The following is a 19702-nucleotide window of genomic DNA, read 5'->3' as shown; positions in this document are numbered from 1 at the left end:
AGTGGTACCAAAGTAAACCCTTTATACACCATATGGCAATTACGTCCAATCGGAACTCATTAGTAGTACCAAAGTAAACCCTGGATACACCATATGGCAATTACGTCAAATCAGAACTCATTAGTGGTACCAAAGTAAACCCTTTATACACCATATGTTAATTACGTCCACTCGGAACTCATCAGTGGTACCAAAGTAAACCCTTTATACACCATATGGTAATTACGTCCAATCGGAACTCATAAGTGGTATCAAAGGAAACCCTATATACACCATATGGTAATTACGTCCAATCGGAACTCATTAGTGGCACCAAAGTAAACCCTATATACACCATATGTTAATTACGTCCATTCGGAACTCATAAGTGGTACCAAAGTAAACCCTTTATACACCATATGGCAATTACGTCCAATCGGAACTCATTAGTGGTACCAAAGTAAGCCCTTTATACACCATATGGTAATTACGTCCAATCGGAACTCATAAGTGGTATCAAAGTAAACCCTATATACACCATATGGTAATTACGTCCAATCGGAACTCATTAGTGGTACTAAAGTAAACCCTTTTTACACCATATGGTAATTACGTCCATTCGGAACTCATTAGTGGTACCAAAGTAAATCCTTTACACACCATATGGCAATTACGTCCAATCGGAACTCATAAGTGGTATCAAAGTAAACCCTTTTTACACCATATGGCAATTACGTCCAATCGGAACTCATGAGTGGTACCAAAGTAAACCCTTTATACACCATATGGCAATTACGTCCAATTGGAACTCATTAGTGGTACCAAAGTAAATCCTTTATACACCATATGGCAATTACGTCCAATCGGAACTCATTAGTGTTACCAAAGTAAACCCTGTATACACCATAGGTTAATTACGTCCAATCGGAACTCATTAGTGTTACCAAAGTAAACCCTGTATACACCATAGGTTAATTACGTCCAATCGGAACTCATTAGTGGTTCCAAAGTAAACCCTTTATACACCATATTTTAATTACGTCCATTCGGAACTCATAAGTGGTATCAAAGTAAACCCTTTTTACACCATATGGCGATTACGTCCAATCGGAACTCATTAGTGGTTCCAAAGTAAACCCTTTATACACCATATGGCAATTCCGTCCAATTGGAACTCATTAGTGGTACCAAAGTAAACACTTTATACACCATATGGCAATTACGTCCATTCGGAACTCATAAGTGGTACCAAAGTATACCCTTAATACACCATATGGCAATTACGTCCAATCGGAGCTCATTAGTGGTACCAAAGTAAACCCTTTACACACCATATGTTAATTACGTCCATTCGGCACTCATTAGTGGTACCAAAGTAAGCCCTTTATACACCATATGGTAATAACGTCCAATCGGAACTCATTAGTGGTACCAAGGTAAACCCTTTATACACCATATGTTAATTACATCCATTCGGAACTCGTAAGTGGTACCAAAGTAAGCCCTCTATACACCATATGGTAATTACGTTAAGTCGGAACTCATTAGTGGTACTAAAGTAAACCCTTTTTACACCATATGGTAATTACGTCCATTCGGACCTAATTAGTGGTACCAAAGTAAACCCTTTATACACCAGATGTTAATTACGTCCATTCGGAACTCATAAGTGGCACCAAAGTAAACCCTTTATACACCATATGTTAAGTACGTCCATTCGGAACTCATAAGTGGTACCAAAGTAAACCCTTTATACACCATATGGCGATTACGTCCAATTGGAACTCATTAGTGGGACCAAAGTAAATCCTTTATACACCATATGGCAATTACGTCCATTCGGAACTCATTAGTGGTACAAAAGTAAGCCCTTTATACACCATATGGTAATAACGTCCAATCGGAACTCATTAGTGGTACCAAGGTAAACCCTTTATACACCATATGTTAATTACGGCCATTCGGAACTCATAAGTGGTATCAAAGTAAACCCTTTTTACACCATATGGCAATTACGTCAAATCAGAACTCATTAGTGGTACCAAAGTAAACACTTTATACACCATATGGCAATTACGTCCATTCGGAACTCATTAGTGGTACAAAAGTAAGCCCTTTATACACCATATGGTAATTACGTCCAATCGGAACTCATTAGTGTTACCAAAGTAAACCCTGTATACACCATAGGTTAATTACGTCCAATCGGAACTCATTAGTGGTTCCAAAGTAAACCCTTTATACACCATATTTTAATTACGTCCATTCGGAACTCATAAGTGGCACCAAAGTAAACCCTTTATACACCATATTTTAATTACGTCCATTCGGAACTCATAAGTGGCACCAAAGTAAACCCTTTATACACCATATTTTAATTACGTCCATTCGGAACTCATAAGTGGCACCAAAGTAAACCCTTTATACACCATATTTTAATTACGTCCATTCGGAACTCATAAGTGGTATCAAAGTAAACCCTTTTTACACCATATGGTAATTACGTCCATTCTGAACTCATTAGTGGTACCAAAGTAAACCTTTTATACACCATATGTTAATTACGTCCAATCGGAACTCATTAGTGTTACCAAAGTAAACCCTGTATACACCATAGGTTAATTACGTCCAATCGGAACTCATTAGTGGTTCCAAAGTAAACCCTTTATACACCATATTTTAATTACGTCCATTCGGAACTCATAAGTGGTATCAAAGTAAACCCTTTTTACACCATATGGCGATTACGTCCAATCGGAACTCATTAGTGTTACCAAAGTAAACCCTGTATACACCATAGGTTAATTACGTCCAATCGGAACTCATTAGTGGTACCCAAGTAAGCCCTTTATACACCATATGGTAATTACGTCCAATCGGAACTCATTAGTGTTACCAAAGTAAACCCTTTATACACCATATGTTAAGTACGTCCATTCGGAACTCATAAGTGGTACCAAAGTATACCCTTAATACACCATATGGTAATTACGTCCAATCGGAACTCATTAGTGTTACCAAAGTAAACCCTGTATACACCATAGGTTAATTACGTCCAATCGGAACTCATTAGTGGTACCAAAGTAAGCCCTTTATACACCATATGGTAATAACGTCCAATCGGAACTCATTAGTGGTATCAAAGTAAACCCTTTTTACACCATATGGCAATTACGTCCAATCGGAACTCATTAGTGGTGCCAAAGTAAACCCTTTATACACCATATGGCAATTACGTCCAATCGGAACTCATTAGTGGGACCAAAGTAAACCCTTTATACACCACATGGCAATTACGTCCAATCGGAACTCAGTAGTGGTACCAAAGTAAACCCTTTATACACCATATGGCAATTACGTCCATTCGGAGCTCATAAGTGGTACCAAAGTATACCCTTTATACACCATATGGTAATTACGTCCATTCTGAACTCATTAGTGGTACCAAAGTAAGCCCTTTATACACCTTATGGTAATTACGTCCAATCGGAACTCATTAGTGGTATCAAAGTAAACCCTTTTTACACCATATGGTAATTACGTCCATTCTGAACTCATTAGTGGTACCAAAGTAAACCCTTTATACACCACATGGCAATTACGTCCAATCGGAACTCATTAGTGTTACCAAAGTAAACCCTTTATACACCACATGGCAATTACGTCCAATCGGAACTCAGTAGTGGTACCAAAGTAAACCCTTTATACACCACATGGCAATTACGTCCAATCGGAACTCATTAGTGTTACCAAAGTAAACCCTTTATACACCATATGGCAATAACGTCCAATCGGAACTCATTAGTGGGACCAAAGTAAACCCTTTATACACCATATGTTAATTACGTCCATTCGGAACTCATTAGTGGTACCAAATAAAGCCCTTTATACACCATATGGTAATAACGTCCATTCGGAACTCATTAGAGGTACCGAAATAAACCCTTTATACACCATATGTTAATTACGTCTATTCGGAACTCATTAGTGGTACCAAATAAAGCCCTTTATACACCATATGGTAATTACATCCAATCGGAACTCATTAGTGGTACCAAAGAAAGCCCTTTATACACCATATGGTAATTACATCCAATCGGAACTCATTAGTGGTACCAAAGAAAGCCCTTTATACACCATATGGTAATTACGTCCAATCGGAACTCATTAGTGGTATCAAAGTAAACCCTTTTTACACCATATGGTAATTACGTCCATTCTGAACTCATTAGTGGTACCAAAGTAAACCCTTTATACATCATATGGTAATTACGTTAAATCGGAACTCATTAGTGGTACCAAAGTAAACCCTTTCTACACCATATGGTAATTACGTCCATTCGGACCTAATTAGTGGTACCAAAGTAAACCCTTTATACACGATATGTTAATAACGTCCATTCGGAACTCTTTGGTAGGACCAAAGTCAACCCTTTATACACCATATGGTAATTACGTTAAATCGGAACTCATAAGTGGTACCAAAGTAAACCCGTTATACACCATATGGTAATTATGTCCATTCGGAACTCGTTAGTGGTACCAAAGGTCAAAATTTGTATGTCTAAGTATGAAGAAAACAGAGAGGTGACAAGTGCCTTTAAAGTCATTAAGGAAACTGGTGCCACCATATTGGACTGTACTATTACCTTTGTCACTATTGTGGAACACATGATTAACCCTTTGTAAATATGAGATGATGCGATACATTTTACAGAATAACAATAGTTTGAAATTCGAATGTTTGAAAATGGAAGTGAAAAAAAAAACCAAAAACCAGCAGGGGTCGAACATCTTAAAACCTTCACTTTACCAATACGTTATTCAAAACATTGCAGCATGAGGCAGCGTAAAAATAAATTTCATATATATTGGCTGAAATGCCCATAAAAACGACAAACATCAGCAGATACATTACTTGACAGGTACTCTATACCAAATGTTTTTCTTCTCTATATTTTTAGTAGCGCATTAAATGTAGAAATCAACAAATTATCACCATCAATTATAGTGCTATAGATAAGCTCAGTCAATTTATAAGAAAAACAAATATCAATATCAGACTCAGTGCTATATTTCTATTAGCACGGTCAATTTAAAAAGACAAAATTAATATCAATATCAGACACAGTGCTATATTCATAAAAGCCCAGTCAATTTATTAGAAAAACAAATATCAATATCAGACTCAGTGCTATATTTCTACTAGCACGGTCAATTTATAAAAAAAAACACATTTATATCCATATCAGATACAGTGCTAAAAACCAACCAAATATCAATTATATTCGACAATATCATTACTCATTTCGAGTATATAATGGTTTTATGTCACTATTTGCAATTTCGGGGCTTTGGTTAATTGGTTGTAATAAGTAATAGTCAATTGTGTCGATGTTGTAATTAAGAGGAAACGTTTGAAAGAATAACTTCAGGAGGCACCACCCTTTCGCAATTAGTCGGCAGAATTCAATGAAAGTTTCACATAATGGTTATGTCACTATGTAGAGATGATTTTATGAAAATCTAAGCATTCCGACACACAGTTTCATACAAAATAAGAAAAAAATTGACCAAATACACACAAAGTCTTTATAATTAATTAATTTTACATTTTACAATAATTTGATCCTGATTAGAGTTGTCTAAATTGAAAAAAATCGGAACTTTTTTCAGAGGGGTAGAATTTTACAATGACACTTATTTTATTTACTAGACCAAAAACGACGGAAATAAATTAAATTACTATATTTAATTGTCAATTTACTGTTCTTTTATGGAACAAAATTACTCTCAATCATGTACACTTTGGACATCATTTCATAGCCCACTTACGCATGGTATATTTACGTTTCAGGTACATAGGTAACCTTAGGCTGATATCGCATGGTATGCCATTATCACGTGCACGCACTTGCACTTGCAATTTATAGGGATCTTGATAATTTACAAACCACTATTTTTACAGAGTTATTGTAATTGCAATTGTGAAACAATTTATCTGACAGAGCGTAACTCTCTCGACAACAAAAGTCGTAGCGACCAAGAGCTTGTGAACTACTGTTAGCACGCGATACGTACAGATGAGGTCGGTAAACAAAACACATCAGTCTGCATTCCATGCGCCTCATATACGACCTTCTTGAAGTCGTCTGATCTGATGTCTGTGTCTTCCCGTGAGTTAATTAATGTCTTTGGATCATAAGCTTTATTTCTGAAGTACGTGTGATTACACATTTCAAGATAGGTTTCGATATTGATATCGGGTGTTGACATATCATCGTCACGCACGTGTACTATTGCTTACCCGGTGTTACTATAATTTACGCTACGGTATTGGAAAGCCCGATACGCAATACGGAAATGACGACACGAAAATACGACAAGAAAGTTACAAAATTTCGGTTTGATACATAGATTATAAAGGATCAGAAATATAACTTAAAGTATGCTGTGACATTGACATTGGTGTTATCACTGCGTTCGTTCAGTTGTGTAATTTGATTTGACACTGGTTAAGTAAACGAAGACAAACAAGTTCATATTAGTAACGTGCGGACGGTTTTAACCATTTGACATATTGGACAAAGTGGTTACTTTAAACCTGGCTGAATTAAAAATATTTACAATAGCAAAATATTTTTCGTTAATATTATAAGACATAAACCGACCCATGTCATTATGACTCACAGTTAAAGTACACAGAGGAATGCCACTAATGTCACCTGGTATTAACTACACATTACTGTTAATACTCACTGCCAACCAAAACAGAGGAATGTCACCAGTGTCGCCTGGTAGTAAATACACATTACTGTTAGTACTCACTGTCATCCAACTCATAGGAATTTCAGCAGTGTCCCTTGATCAGATGGTAACTACACATTAACGTCAATAAAAAGCTAGTACAAAAAATAATTCGTTAATGTCATTTGGAACAAATGAAACTATATGTCGTCAAGCCCACAATCTTTCGACACAAAGCACAACAGGAGAAAACAAAAGTGCCAAAAAGTAAAAATCCGAACTCAAAGTCACACAAGGGAAATATGAACCAAGGAAATAATTACGTAGAAACCCCTAAAACCATACAAAGATACGTATACAAGGTGCTCTAGAAAGGTGACCGTCCACTGCTTCAACGACGATACCCGCAATGTAAATCAAGGTAAAATCACGGAAAATATACTTGTGCAGTGACAAGAAAGCCACAAGACACACAGAGCATAATCTAAAATATCGACCTTTATATCATACAATTAAATAGCAGATTACCTAATGAGATCACGAATGCGACCATACAGAATGTTCACTATCGTCGTCAACCTACATCGAAAATAGGGGATGCTGGGATGCTACTACCAAGAAAAGGAAGGTTTACGATCAGAAAATCGCAATCGTCCCGCTAATTGTACAGATTAGTAAATATCCGGTATGACTACGGTTTGTCGTCAGTTTGTCGTGGTAGTAACTAATTTTAATGCCACAATGTTTGGCTTCAGTGCAGCATGTGGAACTGATTACACACTATTATCTAAGATTATTGTCTACCGACACGAAGACATCAAATTAATATTATATGGTACAAAGCATCTTAAATACTCACTGTCTACTGCCACCAAGGTTGACGTTTGGTCTGGTTTTTCACACTCGGGATAGGTTAATAAACAAAAGTATTCAATGTCCTCGTAAGTTCTTTTCGCCGGATAACGCACGTCAGCATTGGTGTTAATGACGACACAAGTTGAGTTCCAAACGGACATGACGGAAGGATATTCTATCATCTCCCTCTCAGCGTTTAGCGTCATCATTCGGAGTACTGCTTTATCAAGAGTATGACCAGGAGGTGCAATGGCTTGGCAGGACATATTTAAAGCCTCCCCTTGGTAACGGAATGGGCTCCTTGGAGATATAGCTGAAAAATGAAATCGGAGATACACCTCAACAACTTCACGCTTCGTATTTGTTTAACTTAATCAAAGTCGATATTTGTTTGTTCGATATCAAAGCGTGCATGTGATTTATATGAGGGCGAAAATATTACTCAGGCCAGGTTACATCGACAGAAAATCACTGGTTCTCAGGATTTGGGGTTCTTGCAGTGCTTAACACCAAGCATCGTAAAACAACATTGATTACAGAAACGTATGATGCAACTATGACAGGAGTAGAGAAATTCCTGTGTTGAACCGAATAGTTTTGGACAGAACGAAGGTTAAAACTCAAGGCAAATATACCGGACGACGTCCCTATACACTCCAAACGAAGAATTGAAAGTTTGTGTTAGGCAAGGATGGTGCCAAAAGGCAGGACAAGATAGAACCGTTGTGTCAGGGCCTTTTGTGCCAGAGGTCATGAGGAGGATCTGTTGGATGAAAGCGTGGATGTATAAATGTGTAATGGGGAGTGGGTATTTAAGTTTGTATGAGGGCACTAGTGTATTGGTTTTTAAGAGCATGTGTAGGAGTGTGAGGATATGGTCCAAATACTCACTTTGATGGATATCTACTTTGTACAAGAGCGTTGGAGAAGTGGATGTAAAGGGAAGTGAACGTGCTTTAAATGACAGCACAGGAAAATAATTTTCGTTAGAGTTGATTAAAATATTGTATGTGGGTTAGAATATAACCAATTGTAATAGAGAATGTGTGTGAATATCTTTGGAATCAGAGCACAACTGTGTAAAAAGTAATGAGGACGTGAGTATGTATCTTTGAATGAAGGCGAAAGTGTTTTACTTTGTATGAGGTCAAGAGTGTATAACATTGTATAAAGGCGTGAGTGTTTATCTTTGTATGAGAGCGCGAGTGTTTAACTTTTGTGTGGAGGCGTGAGTGTTTAACTTTGTATGAGAGCGCGAGTGTTAAACTTTTGTGTGGAGGCGTGAGTGTATAACTTTGTATGAGAGCGCGAGTGTTTAACTTTGTATGAGAGCGTGAGTGTTTAACTTTGTATGAGAGCGCGAGTGTTTAACTTTTGTGTGGAGGCGTGAGTGTATAACTTTGTATGAGAGCGCGAGTGTTTAACTCTGTATGAAGGCGTGAATGTTTAACTTTGTATGCGGATGTAAGTGTATGATGGCGTTATTGCATAGGTTTTCATGAGGGCATTTGTGTTTAATAACTTTGTTTAAAGGCGTCAGTGTTCAACTCTGTATGAAGGCGTGAATGTTTAACTTTCACGGACGTAAGTCTATAAATGTGTATGAACGCGTGAGTGGATAAGTTTTTTATGATGGCATTTGTGTTTAATAACTTTGTATAAAGGCGTAAGTGTTTAACTTTGTATGAGGGCGCTAGTGTATAATTTGTATTAGGACGTTAGTGTTTAACTTTGCATGATGACGGAAGTGTTTGAGTTTGTATGGAGGTGTGAGTATTTACCTTTCTATGAGGTCGTAGGAATGTAACTTTATATGAGGTCATGAGTGTTTAACTTTGTATGAGAGCGTAAGTGTAACATTTTGTATGCGTGAGTGTTTTACCTCGTATGAGGGCGCGAGCATATAATTTGTACTAGGACATTAGTGTTTAACTTTTTATGAGGTAGTTAGTGTTTTAGCTTTGTATTAGGGCTTAAGTGTAAATGTTTGTATGAGGGCGGCGTAAGTGTTTAACTTTGTATGAGGGCGTAAGTGTAAATGTTTGTATGAGGGCGGCGTGAGTGTTTAACTTTGTATGAGGGCGCGAGCATAGAATTTGTATTAGAACGTTAGTGTTTTAACTGTATATGAGGGCGTAAGTGTAAATATTAGGTCGTTAGTGTATAACTATTTATAGAGGCGTGCGTGTATAATTGTGTATCAAGGCGAGAGTAGGTAACGTTGTACGAGGGTGTGAGTGATTAACTCTGTATGAAGGCGTGAGTATTAAACTTTGTATGAAGGCGTCATTGTTTAACTTTGTATGAAGGCGTGAGTATTAACCTTTGTATGACGGCGCGAGCGTATAACTTTGTATGAGTACGTGAATGTTTTATTTGGATGAGGTCGTGAGTGTATAACTTTGTATGGAGGGGTGAGTAGTTACCTTTCTATGAGGTCGTGTGAATGTAACTTTACATGAGGTCATGGGTGTATAACTTTGTATTAGGACGTTAGTATTTACCTAGGTATGAACCTGTGATAGTTTGATTTTGTATGAAGGCGTAAGTTTTTATGGATGAACATGCTTGTAAATGTGAGCTCGAATGTCATCTTCATTGTGAGAAAAATACAGGTGTAAATCTTACAAATCAGACTGACCAGCCCTATAATGAGAATATTAAGCAACAAATGACAGGTATGGGGTACATTAGATCCTCTGCTGAGAATCAATATATGCAAATGTAAGTAGGAAAAGTCAAACACGTTCCTATGTTAAACTTACTAAGGCGTGTCTGTATATCACAGGCGCTACTTGTTTCATGAGGAAAATCCAATGTTAAGAGCAACAGCCACAATGGAAGTGACTTCATATCTCTCAGTCAGCACTGCTGATACGATCTCAGCCTCTGGACCTGTTAACCAACATAGAAAAAATAATGAAGTTGTAAGAGAAATATGTATCATACACATTTATTGGCTACTGATTTGTCTATAGTACGATACACAAGCAGATAGTTATCCATATTACCATTAACATGGATAGAATCATCTACAGTAGGATAAACATGAACTTAATTATCAATAGTAAAAATATAAACATGAACTTAATTATCAATAGTAAAAATATAAACATGAACATAATTATCTATAAGACAAGAAAGATTTACATAATTCTCCATAGTCTATTAATATGAACACAATTATTTTTAGAACGATTAACATTAATATAACTGTCTATAGTCTATAATCATGGAAAGAATTATCCAGAGTACCATTAACATGAACACACATATTTAGAGTACGATTATTAACATGAACAAACTCCTCTATTGTATAATAAAAATGATAATTATCATCTGTTGTAGCATTAACAGGGACATAATTATCTATAGTACGATAAACATGGACATAATTATCTATAAAAACAATAAACATTTGCATAATTCTCCATAGTTCTATTAATATGAACATAACTTTTTTTAGTACGATAAACATGAATATAATTATCTATAGTCTATAAACATAGACATCGTTATCTATCAGACAATAAACATTTACATAATAAACATGGACATACTTATTTAAAGTATCATTAACACAAACATAAATATCTATAGTACGATGAATATAGACATATTTATTTAAAGTATCATTAACACAAACATAAAAATCTATAGTACGATGAATATAGACATATTTATTTAAAGTATCATTAACACAAACATAATTATCTGTAGTACGATAAATTGGACATATTTATTTAAAGTATCATTAACACAAACATAAATATCTATAGTACAATAATATGGACATAATTATCTATAATACGATAATATGAACATAATTATCTATAGTACGATAGATATGGACATATTTATTTAAAGTATCATCAACAGGAACATAATTATCTATATTACGATAATATGAACAAAATCATCTAAAGTAAGATGAACATGAATATAATTTCTATAGCACAATAAATATGAACTTAACCAGTTACTGTACGATTCATATGAACATAATTTTCTTAAGTATCACAAACATGAATTTGATTATCAACAATAGGAGAAACATGAACAAAAGTATTAAAAGTACGATAAAAATAAACATAGGAGGGAATATACGACTAGGTGTTCCGGAAGGGTAAGCGTGTTTTTGATTCATCAACGACAACCTCCATGTAAATCTAGGTCAAATCTAAGTTATGTTCCGTCATCACAGCTAGAACAAGGGAAGTGACAACAAAAAACCCAATGGACACTAATTAGCATAATAACAAACACCGACCTTCAAATCGCACAAAAATCAAACCAGTGAGAATTCAGAGATATTTTTATATGGGTATCTCTCTTAAACCGTTTTTTATGTTTATGAAAAAGTCAATGTTGAAAACATTTGATGTGTAACAAATTAAAACGATGTATTGCATCAAATATTCATTTTCAAAAAAGTAATCAATTATTCATACCACAATGTAACTCGAAATCGATTTAACTAGGGGAACTAAACATGTATATGACCATTGAAAAGGTTCAAGAAACACTTGAACAATGGGAACAGGTGTTCAAGAGTATGAAGTGTCTTCTGTTTCACACAACAGATACATCTATGCCACAAAAAAATGTTTCCTGTTATCCAAGAGAGAACCAGAGTAGTAACAACAAACCACAATGATACACATAAATATTCTAGAGAAAACAATAAAAATGCAACGGCAGCTATGCTTCACATTATAGAAGAATTAGATTTCATTGATATTTGGAGAAATCAACATCCAGAGGTAAAGAGGTATAGTTGGTTTGATCCAGGTGGAAAATGTAGCCGTTTAGATTATTTTCTTATCTCATCTGATCTTCAGCCTCTTGTCACTTTTTCAGATAAAGGTATTAAATATAAATCAGATCATGCACCAATTATTGTTAAGTTAAAACTATATAACCATGAAAAGAGACGAGGAACGTGGAAATTCAACAATGCATTGCTGCATGATAGAAATTATATTGTAAATGTTAAAAGTGTAATAAACTAAGTTCTTAATGATTATACAATCGGTGAAATAATAGACAACAATTTTGACAATGCAAGTTTTTCAGTAAATGATCGACTCCTGTGGAAAGTTATCAAATTGACTACAAGGGGGGAAAACTACAGCATATGCAAGTTGGAAAAATAAGACAAAAAGAAGAAACACTTTTGAAATTGGAATCTGACATTTTGAAATTACAAACCGACCAGATAATTTTGGAAAATCAAGAAACCTTAAATATTTTGGAAGCAATAGAATTGTAACTATATGATTTAAGGCAAGAACGAATACGGGGACTAATGATCAGAGCAAAGGCTAGGTGGAATATGGAAGGGGAAAAGTGCACAAAATATTTTTGTCATTTAGAAAAAAGAAATTATACCGAAAAACTGATTCCAAAATTAGTTCGCAATGATGGTTCCGAAATTACTAATATTAAAAACATCTTAGAAGAACAGAGATTGTTTTACAAAGACCTCTATAACTCCACAAATCCAAATATAACTGATGATCAAAAGAATACTTTTTTTTGTAATGATAATCCATTTATTAGTAAACTTTCAGACGAAGAAAAAGGTCTTTGTGAAAGTAAAGTCACTTATTCAGAATGTGCGAAAGCTCTCTTTAAAATGCAGAACTCTAAATCTCCGGGTCTACAGTTGAAGTTTTTTTGGAAAAATTTAAAACGTTTTCTTATTAATTCAATTACGTATAGTTTTGAAAATGAACAATTATCAATTACTCAAAAACAGGGAGTAATAACCTGCTCACAAAAATCAAACAAAGCAAAAGGTTTTTTAAAGAACTGACGCCCAATTTCGCTACTGAATGCAGATTATAAAATTATTACCAGTGTATAAGCAAACAGATTATAATCAGTTTTAAATAACATCATCAGCGACACACAAAAGGTCTTTCTTAAAGGAAGATACATAGGCGAATGCACAAGAATTATTTATGATTTAACCGAGAAAACAGAAAGATATAGCTGGAATATTACTTTTAATCGATTTTGAAAAGGCCTTCGATACGGTGGAATGGGATTTTCTCGATAGAACTTTAGACTTCTTTTGTTTTAGTAGCAATTTTAAAACATGGATAAAACTTTTTTATAAAGACGTCACCAGTTGCGTTAGTCTGAATTATTCTGACGTTTTATCGACTTTTTTTCATATCGGTCTGTCGTCGATTAACGTCAGAACTCCGGCCCTCTATAATATGCGGGAAATATGCGACCCGCGCCCGGAGCGCACTTCAAACTGATATTTTAGAAACAAATCGTCACTTTCACACACATATCGCACATGGATCGAAAGATCTATTCTTTATGCACAAGATGAACATACATAACATGCCTCAAACAACTAATACAATCACTAAAAACATATTTTTTCAAACTTACTCAGTTTTACTCTAGTTTTTTGATAGCCCAGCCTTCCAATGCCACGTGACTAAAATCTCGCCGGCCTACGTCATAACGTTGGGAAATACCTTGGGTAACGCGAGATCTCGTCAAGTCATGTGACATTTCTCATGACCTAATTTCCATAAAAAAACATGGGTTGGTAAAGAAAACGTTGGAAAATGCTTTTCGTAATGGTCTTTGAAACATCTTATTGATACCACCTAGTGCATTAAGAATAGATCTTTCGATCCATGTGCGATATGTGTGTGAAAGTGACGATTTGTTTCTAAAATATCAGTTTGAAGTGCGCTCCGGGCGCGGGTCGTATATTTCCCGCATATTATAGAGGGCCGGAGTTCTGACGTTAATCGACGACAGACCGATATGAAAAAAGTCGATAAAACGTCAGAATAATTCGGACTACAGTTGCGTAATAAATAACGGATTTTTTTCATTTTTTTCCCCGATCAAAAAAGAGGTGTGCGTCAGGGTGACCCTCTGTCGCCATATTTGTTTATCATGGTAGTAGAAATACTAAGTGCTACATCAAAATTTTCTCCAGATATTAATGGCATTGAAACAGGTGAAACAGAAATTCTTGCGAGTCAGTATGCGGACGGTTCTACTATTAGTCTTGAATATGATGATACTCTAATGAAAACAACTTTAGATATTTTAGATTCATTTGGCAAATGTTCTGGTCTTAGAGCAAACTATGATAAAACGGAGGAAATATGTCTAGGTAGGAAAAGGGCAGCCACGAAAACATATGTGCTGAAAGAGGATTAAAATGGAATTTTACAGGAAAATTTAAAGTCCTTGGTATCAAGTACGACCTTAGTAAAACTGATACAACTTTTGTTAATTATGATGATAAAATAGCGGAAGTTATTCGTATTCTAAAAAACTGGTCGCTTAGAAATCTTACCAGGCCTCGAAAAATAACCGTTGTTAAATCACTTGTTATCCCTATTCTCGTGCAATTATTTACAGTTTTACCAAATTCACATTGCCATATTGTTCAACAAATAGAACATATCTGTTTTAATTTTATATGGAATGAAAAAAAAAAGACAAATTTAAGAGAACTACGTTAAAAAATAGTTACGAAAACGGTGGAATGAAAATGATAGCCAAAGAAAGTTTCATTGAAGCTTTAACATTTACTTGGATAAAGAAATTACTCGATTTTCAAAATACATCTCCCAATTAGAAAAATATGGAAACCTAAACATTCTCTCTTATGTTAAAAAAGATATGACAAAAATTGTTGAAAACTTAAATGGCTTCTAGAGAGATGTGTTTATAGCTTGGAGTACGTTAAATTTAGAACATGAAAATACAGAATACTACGTGTGGCAGCCAATTTTGTTTATCCACAATATAAAAATAGATAATAAGACAGTATATTTCCAACCATGGCAAGAACGGGGTATAAATGAGGTAGCAGATTTATTTGAAAACGATGGCAACATAACATTCAAGAAAACTTTAATTTTCCGAACATGAACAGAATCCGTTTTTATGGTGTTATTAAAGCCATCCCAGGTACGGAAAATGTCAATTCGTAATCGGGGCAGTAATAATACTAAAGATAAAGAAAATATAACGCTTATAAGAACAAAAAAGCAATGGAAAAATTGTCTCAAGACATTACAAATTTAGATATTAACACGAAATTTATTTACTCGATACAAAGGAGTTGCATTCATGATGTCGTTTTACAAAATGTTTAGTATAAAATATATCACAGAATACTATGCACAAATACGCTTCTGTTTAAATTTGGTATAAAAGATAATAAATAATGTACTTTCTGTAACTACGAAGATGAAGATATGTATCATCTTTTGTTGCAATGCATTCATGTGTTCCTTATACAGACTTACTATACGTAAAATGTAATATAGAAATTGAAATAAAAACAAAGGACGCCATCTTAGGTTACTCCGGCGGAAATAATAACACATTGCTAAATTTCTGCTTTTTGATGATAAGACGTTACATATACATCTGTAAATGTAAGTCTAGTATACCGTCAATAAAAGGTGTCTTAATATTTTTAAAACATCATCGAGAAATTGAATATTTAGCTAACAAGTTATACAGATTAAAAAAAGTTCACGAAGTAATTGAAAAATGGCGCCCATTGGAACAGTTATTTAACTAATTAGCAATTACTTGAAAAAGAGTAATGAAAGAAAGAAACTGCATTGTTTAAAAATCACTATTGAAGTGATATAAATGACCATGTAATATGTTGTACTGGCTTTGTGTGAACCAGAAGAAAATAAGAAATGCTCATTACAAAAACAAAGATACACACGACACACCAATGAGCCTTATAAAAAGTTGATATATTTTGTTCATAACAAAGAAAAATGGGGAATTCAAAGCAAAATGATAACATATACAAAGACAAATTAACATATACATAGACAAATTAACATACATACAAAGATAAATTCACATATACAAAGAGACAAATCAACATATATAAAGACAAATTAACATATATACAAAGACAAATTAATATACACAAAGATAAATCAACATATATAAAGACAAATTAACATATACAAAGACAAGTTAATATATATAAAGACAAATGAAAACTATAGTTGAATCCGAGCAGATGTTCAACAGATAAACAGAATGAAAGAACATGAAACCCTGAAACGGGTCATACACGTGGGAATTACGAAAACCGATTAGTACCACGCAATAAAAGTATCTTTATCGCGTTATTACGAATTGGCTGAGGTCGTTATAACGATATAGATTAACTCGTAAAAACGAGATAATTGTTTCGTCATCTTTAATTGTGACATTATAATTCAGAGCAACTGTTCCCCCGATCGAAATAAAAATTGTTTATTTCCAAGACATATGCTTTCTATCTACTATATGAACGTTATGGGAAATGGTCGACCATCCGTGATGACTGGTTATCATGTGAATCTAGCTATAACTATTGAATGCCCCAATTGTTACAAAAACAATCCATAAAACTCGAGTTTGTATACAGTTTGTAAATTAATTAACTCAAGTTTGATAAACATGATAACCAACCAGCAGTCGTTAGTGGAACTTATTTGTACATATTATTGTTTAAAATCAATTTTCAATAAAGCATTCATCAACATTTTGTTTAATTCAGATGAAACAGAAATAAACTACTCATTTGACCACATTTGTTTAATTTTCAGGTTAATACACAAAAACAAAAGCATCTTTAAAAAAATGTACGTTGTTTAAATATTTCAAACAACGTTATTGAAGTTTACTAGTGGCTGTATAAAAAGATATGTGTTCCTGTGTGTTAATGTTTCCTCGGTATAAACAATAGAAGCAAGATATCTTATACGGCATAGAAATGAAAAAAAGATTGTACCTATCCCTAATGAAACAATGGCCTTACACACAGCTTAGTTTAAAAAAATATATAATTTTCACGTGTTTGATGCTTGCTTTGTGCTACTAGTGTCAACAGTCCAAGGCAAAATTATAAAAGGATGTGTAAAATAATATGGGGGTATTGTTGCTCCATTGTTTCTAATGATGTGATATAATGATGTTTTGTTGTTTATGTATCCTGTAGCTTTGTGAAATTCGTGATCTATATTAAGGTTACACATTATCCCATTATGGGAAATCAGATTACGATCCCGACTGATAAATTAACTCTGTACACAAGCATCTATTGTCCCAGTACAAATCATCTACGTATAATGGGTCAAATCTATCAGATCTTAAAAAAAATCGTAGCAGCTTTAAATCAGAAATAACACAGAGCGTCATATGTTTACCGTGACCTAACAGTTAGTTGTTTAGTTTTACTAGTAACTTAACCTTAGTGATAACGATCGTAAAATAAATGTGTTACTAAATTGTTACATGTGCGAAACCTGTGAGTATGTGGTGTGTTACTAGTTTACCAATGTGTTTTATTGGTGTGATACCGGTGTTGTTGATGTGTTACCTTACGTCATACTAGTTTGTAACTAATGTTTTTGTGTGTTACTTATGTGGTACTGGTGTGTAACATGAGCATGCTACTTGTATATAAATGGTGATTTACTAATATGTTACTATATTTGTGAAATGGTGTGTCCTTAATGTTGTACCCGTGTGTCATTTGCCTGTTACTGGTGTGTTATTTATATGTGTTAATGATGTTTGTGACAATGGTGTGGTAATCGCGTGTTATTTGCCTGTTACTTAACTGTCATTAGTGTGTTACTTATGTTTGTGAAATGGTATGTCATCAGTATGGTACTTGTTTGTTACTGGCCTGTTTCTGATTTGTTACTAGGTTGTTACTATTGTGATGATGGTGCGCAACAGGCACGAAAAGTAACTGAGATGGGTCACTTCTCACACGTTTGTTTAATATTTTTGCATCAAAACAATGTATAAATTAATATAATTCTAGAATCATTTATCTTATCAATAAATTCAGAATTTAATGCTAATCATGAATTCCTACATCTTTTTAAATTAATTATTCCATACTTCAAAATGTATTTAAAATTGTGATTAACATCCATAGTTATACAACTGATAAAAGATCCTCCGCTACTGTACTTGAAGTGAATTAAATTATTATCAATAAAATGTGTGTAACATCCTGGTGTATACGTAATATATATATAAATCTCACGTTATCCTTCCTTAGTGTTAATCATTCACCTGTCATCGTAAACAAAAGGACACAATGCTTCCATCTGTCCCTCCATTATCAATGAGTGATCGGAGTACTATATACCGCCGACAAAATAAACATTAAAAAATAGCGATAAGAAAGCAGACAGCGTGAGAGAACATTTACTGCAATCGCAGATTACAACTAGTTTTCTATTTAATTTGTCTTAACAAGATTTCATTTTGTTTCAATATTGTCTGTTAAAAAAATTATCTGAGTAAAATTCAAATTAGAGTAGGACTATAACTTACTACCACAAATCATTCCACTGATATGTCCGGTATTAATAACTACAGTCTATTGAAATATCACCGCGAGTAACTCTACACTTCCTCACAACACGTGTAGGCTTGAAGTGCTGAAAGTGAATCCACTTACCTTAATTCTGCCCGTAAATTCACCCTTAATCTCGGTCACCAAACACACACGCACCTCTATGAATCTACCTACTGTGCCTATCCTCACAAGTCAAGTTCCACCTCGATTGGTAGTTGTGCGACCCCTGTCCAACAACAGTACACAGACATTTTATACTAGTTAGTTTCTTATATCTGTCATTCTCAATTTGATAGTGAAGTAGCTATTAACATCAACAATATCAATATTATCGAATTTATTGTCTACAATATTGGAGATAATATTTTGTTCTATCGACAACTTTTATTTGAACGTAACGGATGAGCATTCGACGTTAAAATGTCATAAAGCTGTCTTATCTGGAGTGCTGTTGGTGTGTAGCATTGTTGACAACAATTGGAGCTGGCTCTGTCTGGTATTCACGCCATTGTCGGGGAGTTAAACAAGGAAACACAAGTCAGGGAGCAGTCACCCGTTCGTTACGGGTTACCAAGTTCAGTCTATAGTAGTAAATGTTTATCATAGTGCAGGATTTCCATAACTCACATCACTGAAAACTTCCAATTTAATAACATTGCTGTTATATAGTTAAATGTTTTAAATACACATGTTTCTTGTGATATTAGAAAAAAAAATGTTTTTGAT

The 19702-nt window shown here is 34.4% G+C and overlaps 1 protein-coding gene across 2 annotated transcripts in view; it reads right to left on the bottom strand.

Moving 5' to 3' along the window:
• LOC110459037 overlaps nt 1-19158 on the bottom strand; it is a 65887-nt gene extending 46729 nt beyond the window's left edge. For both annotated transcript variants that reach the window (XM_021511067.1, XM_021511068.1), the window contains exons 1-3: nt 19079-19158; nt 10347-10476; nt 7586-7894 (exon numbers count right to left, since the gene is read on the bottom strand). In XM_021511067.1, coding sequence (XP_021366742.1) covers nt 7586-7894; nt 10347-10434 — 397 coding nt within the window. In that variant the 5' untranslated portion in view covers nt 10435-10476; nt 19079-19158. The remainder of the gene's footprint in view (nt 1-7585; nt 7895-10346; nt 10477-19078) is intronic.
• Between the last annotated feature and the right edge of the window lie 544 nt (nt 19159-19702).

The sequence above is a fragment of the Mizuhopecten yessoensis genome, unplaced genomic scaffold (assembly GCF_002113885.1).
Source record: "Mizuhopecten yessoensis strain PY_sf001 unplaced genomic scaffold, ASM211388v2 scaffold9945, whole genome shotgun sequence".
NCBI classification, from domain to species: Eukaryota; Metazoa; Mollusca; class Bivalvia; order Pectinida; family Pectinidae; genus Mizuhopecten; species Mizuhopecten yessoensis.
This window is presented reverse-complemented; position numbering and strand designations above follow the sequence as displayed.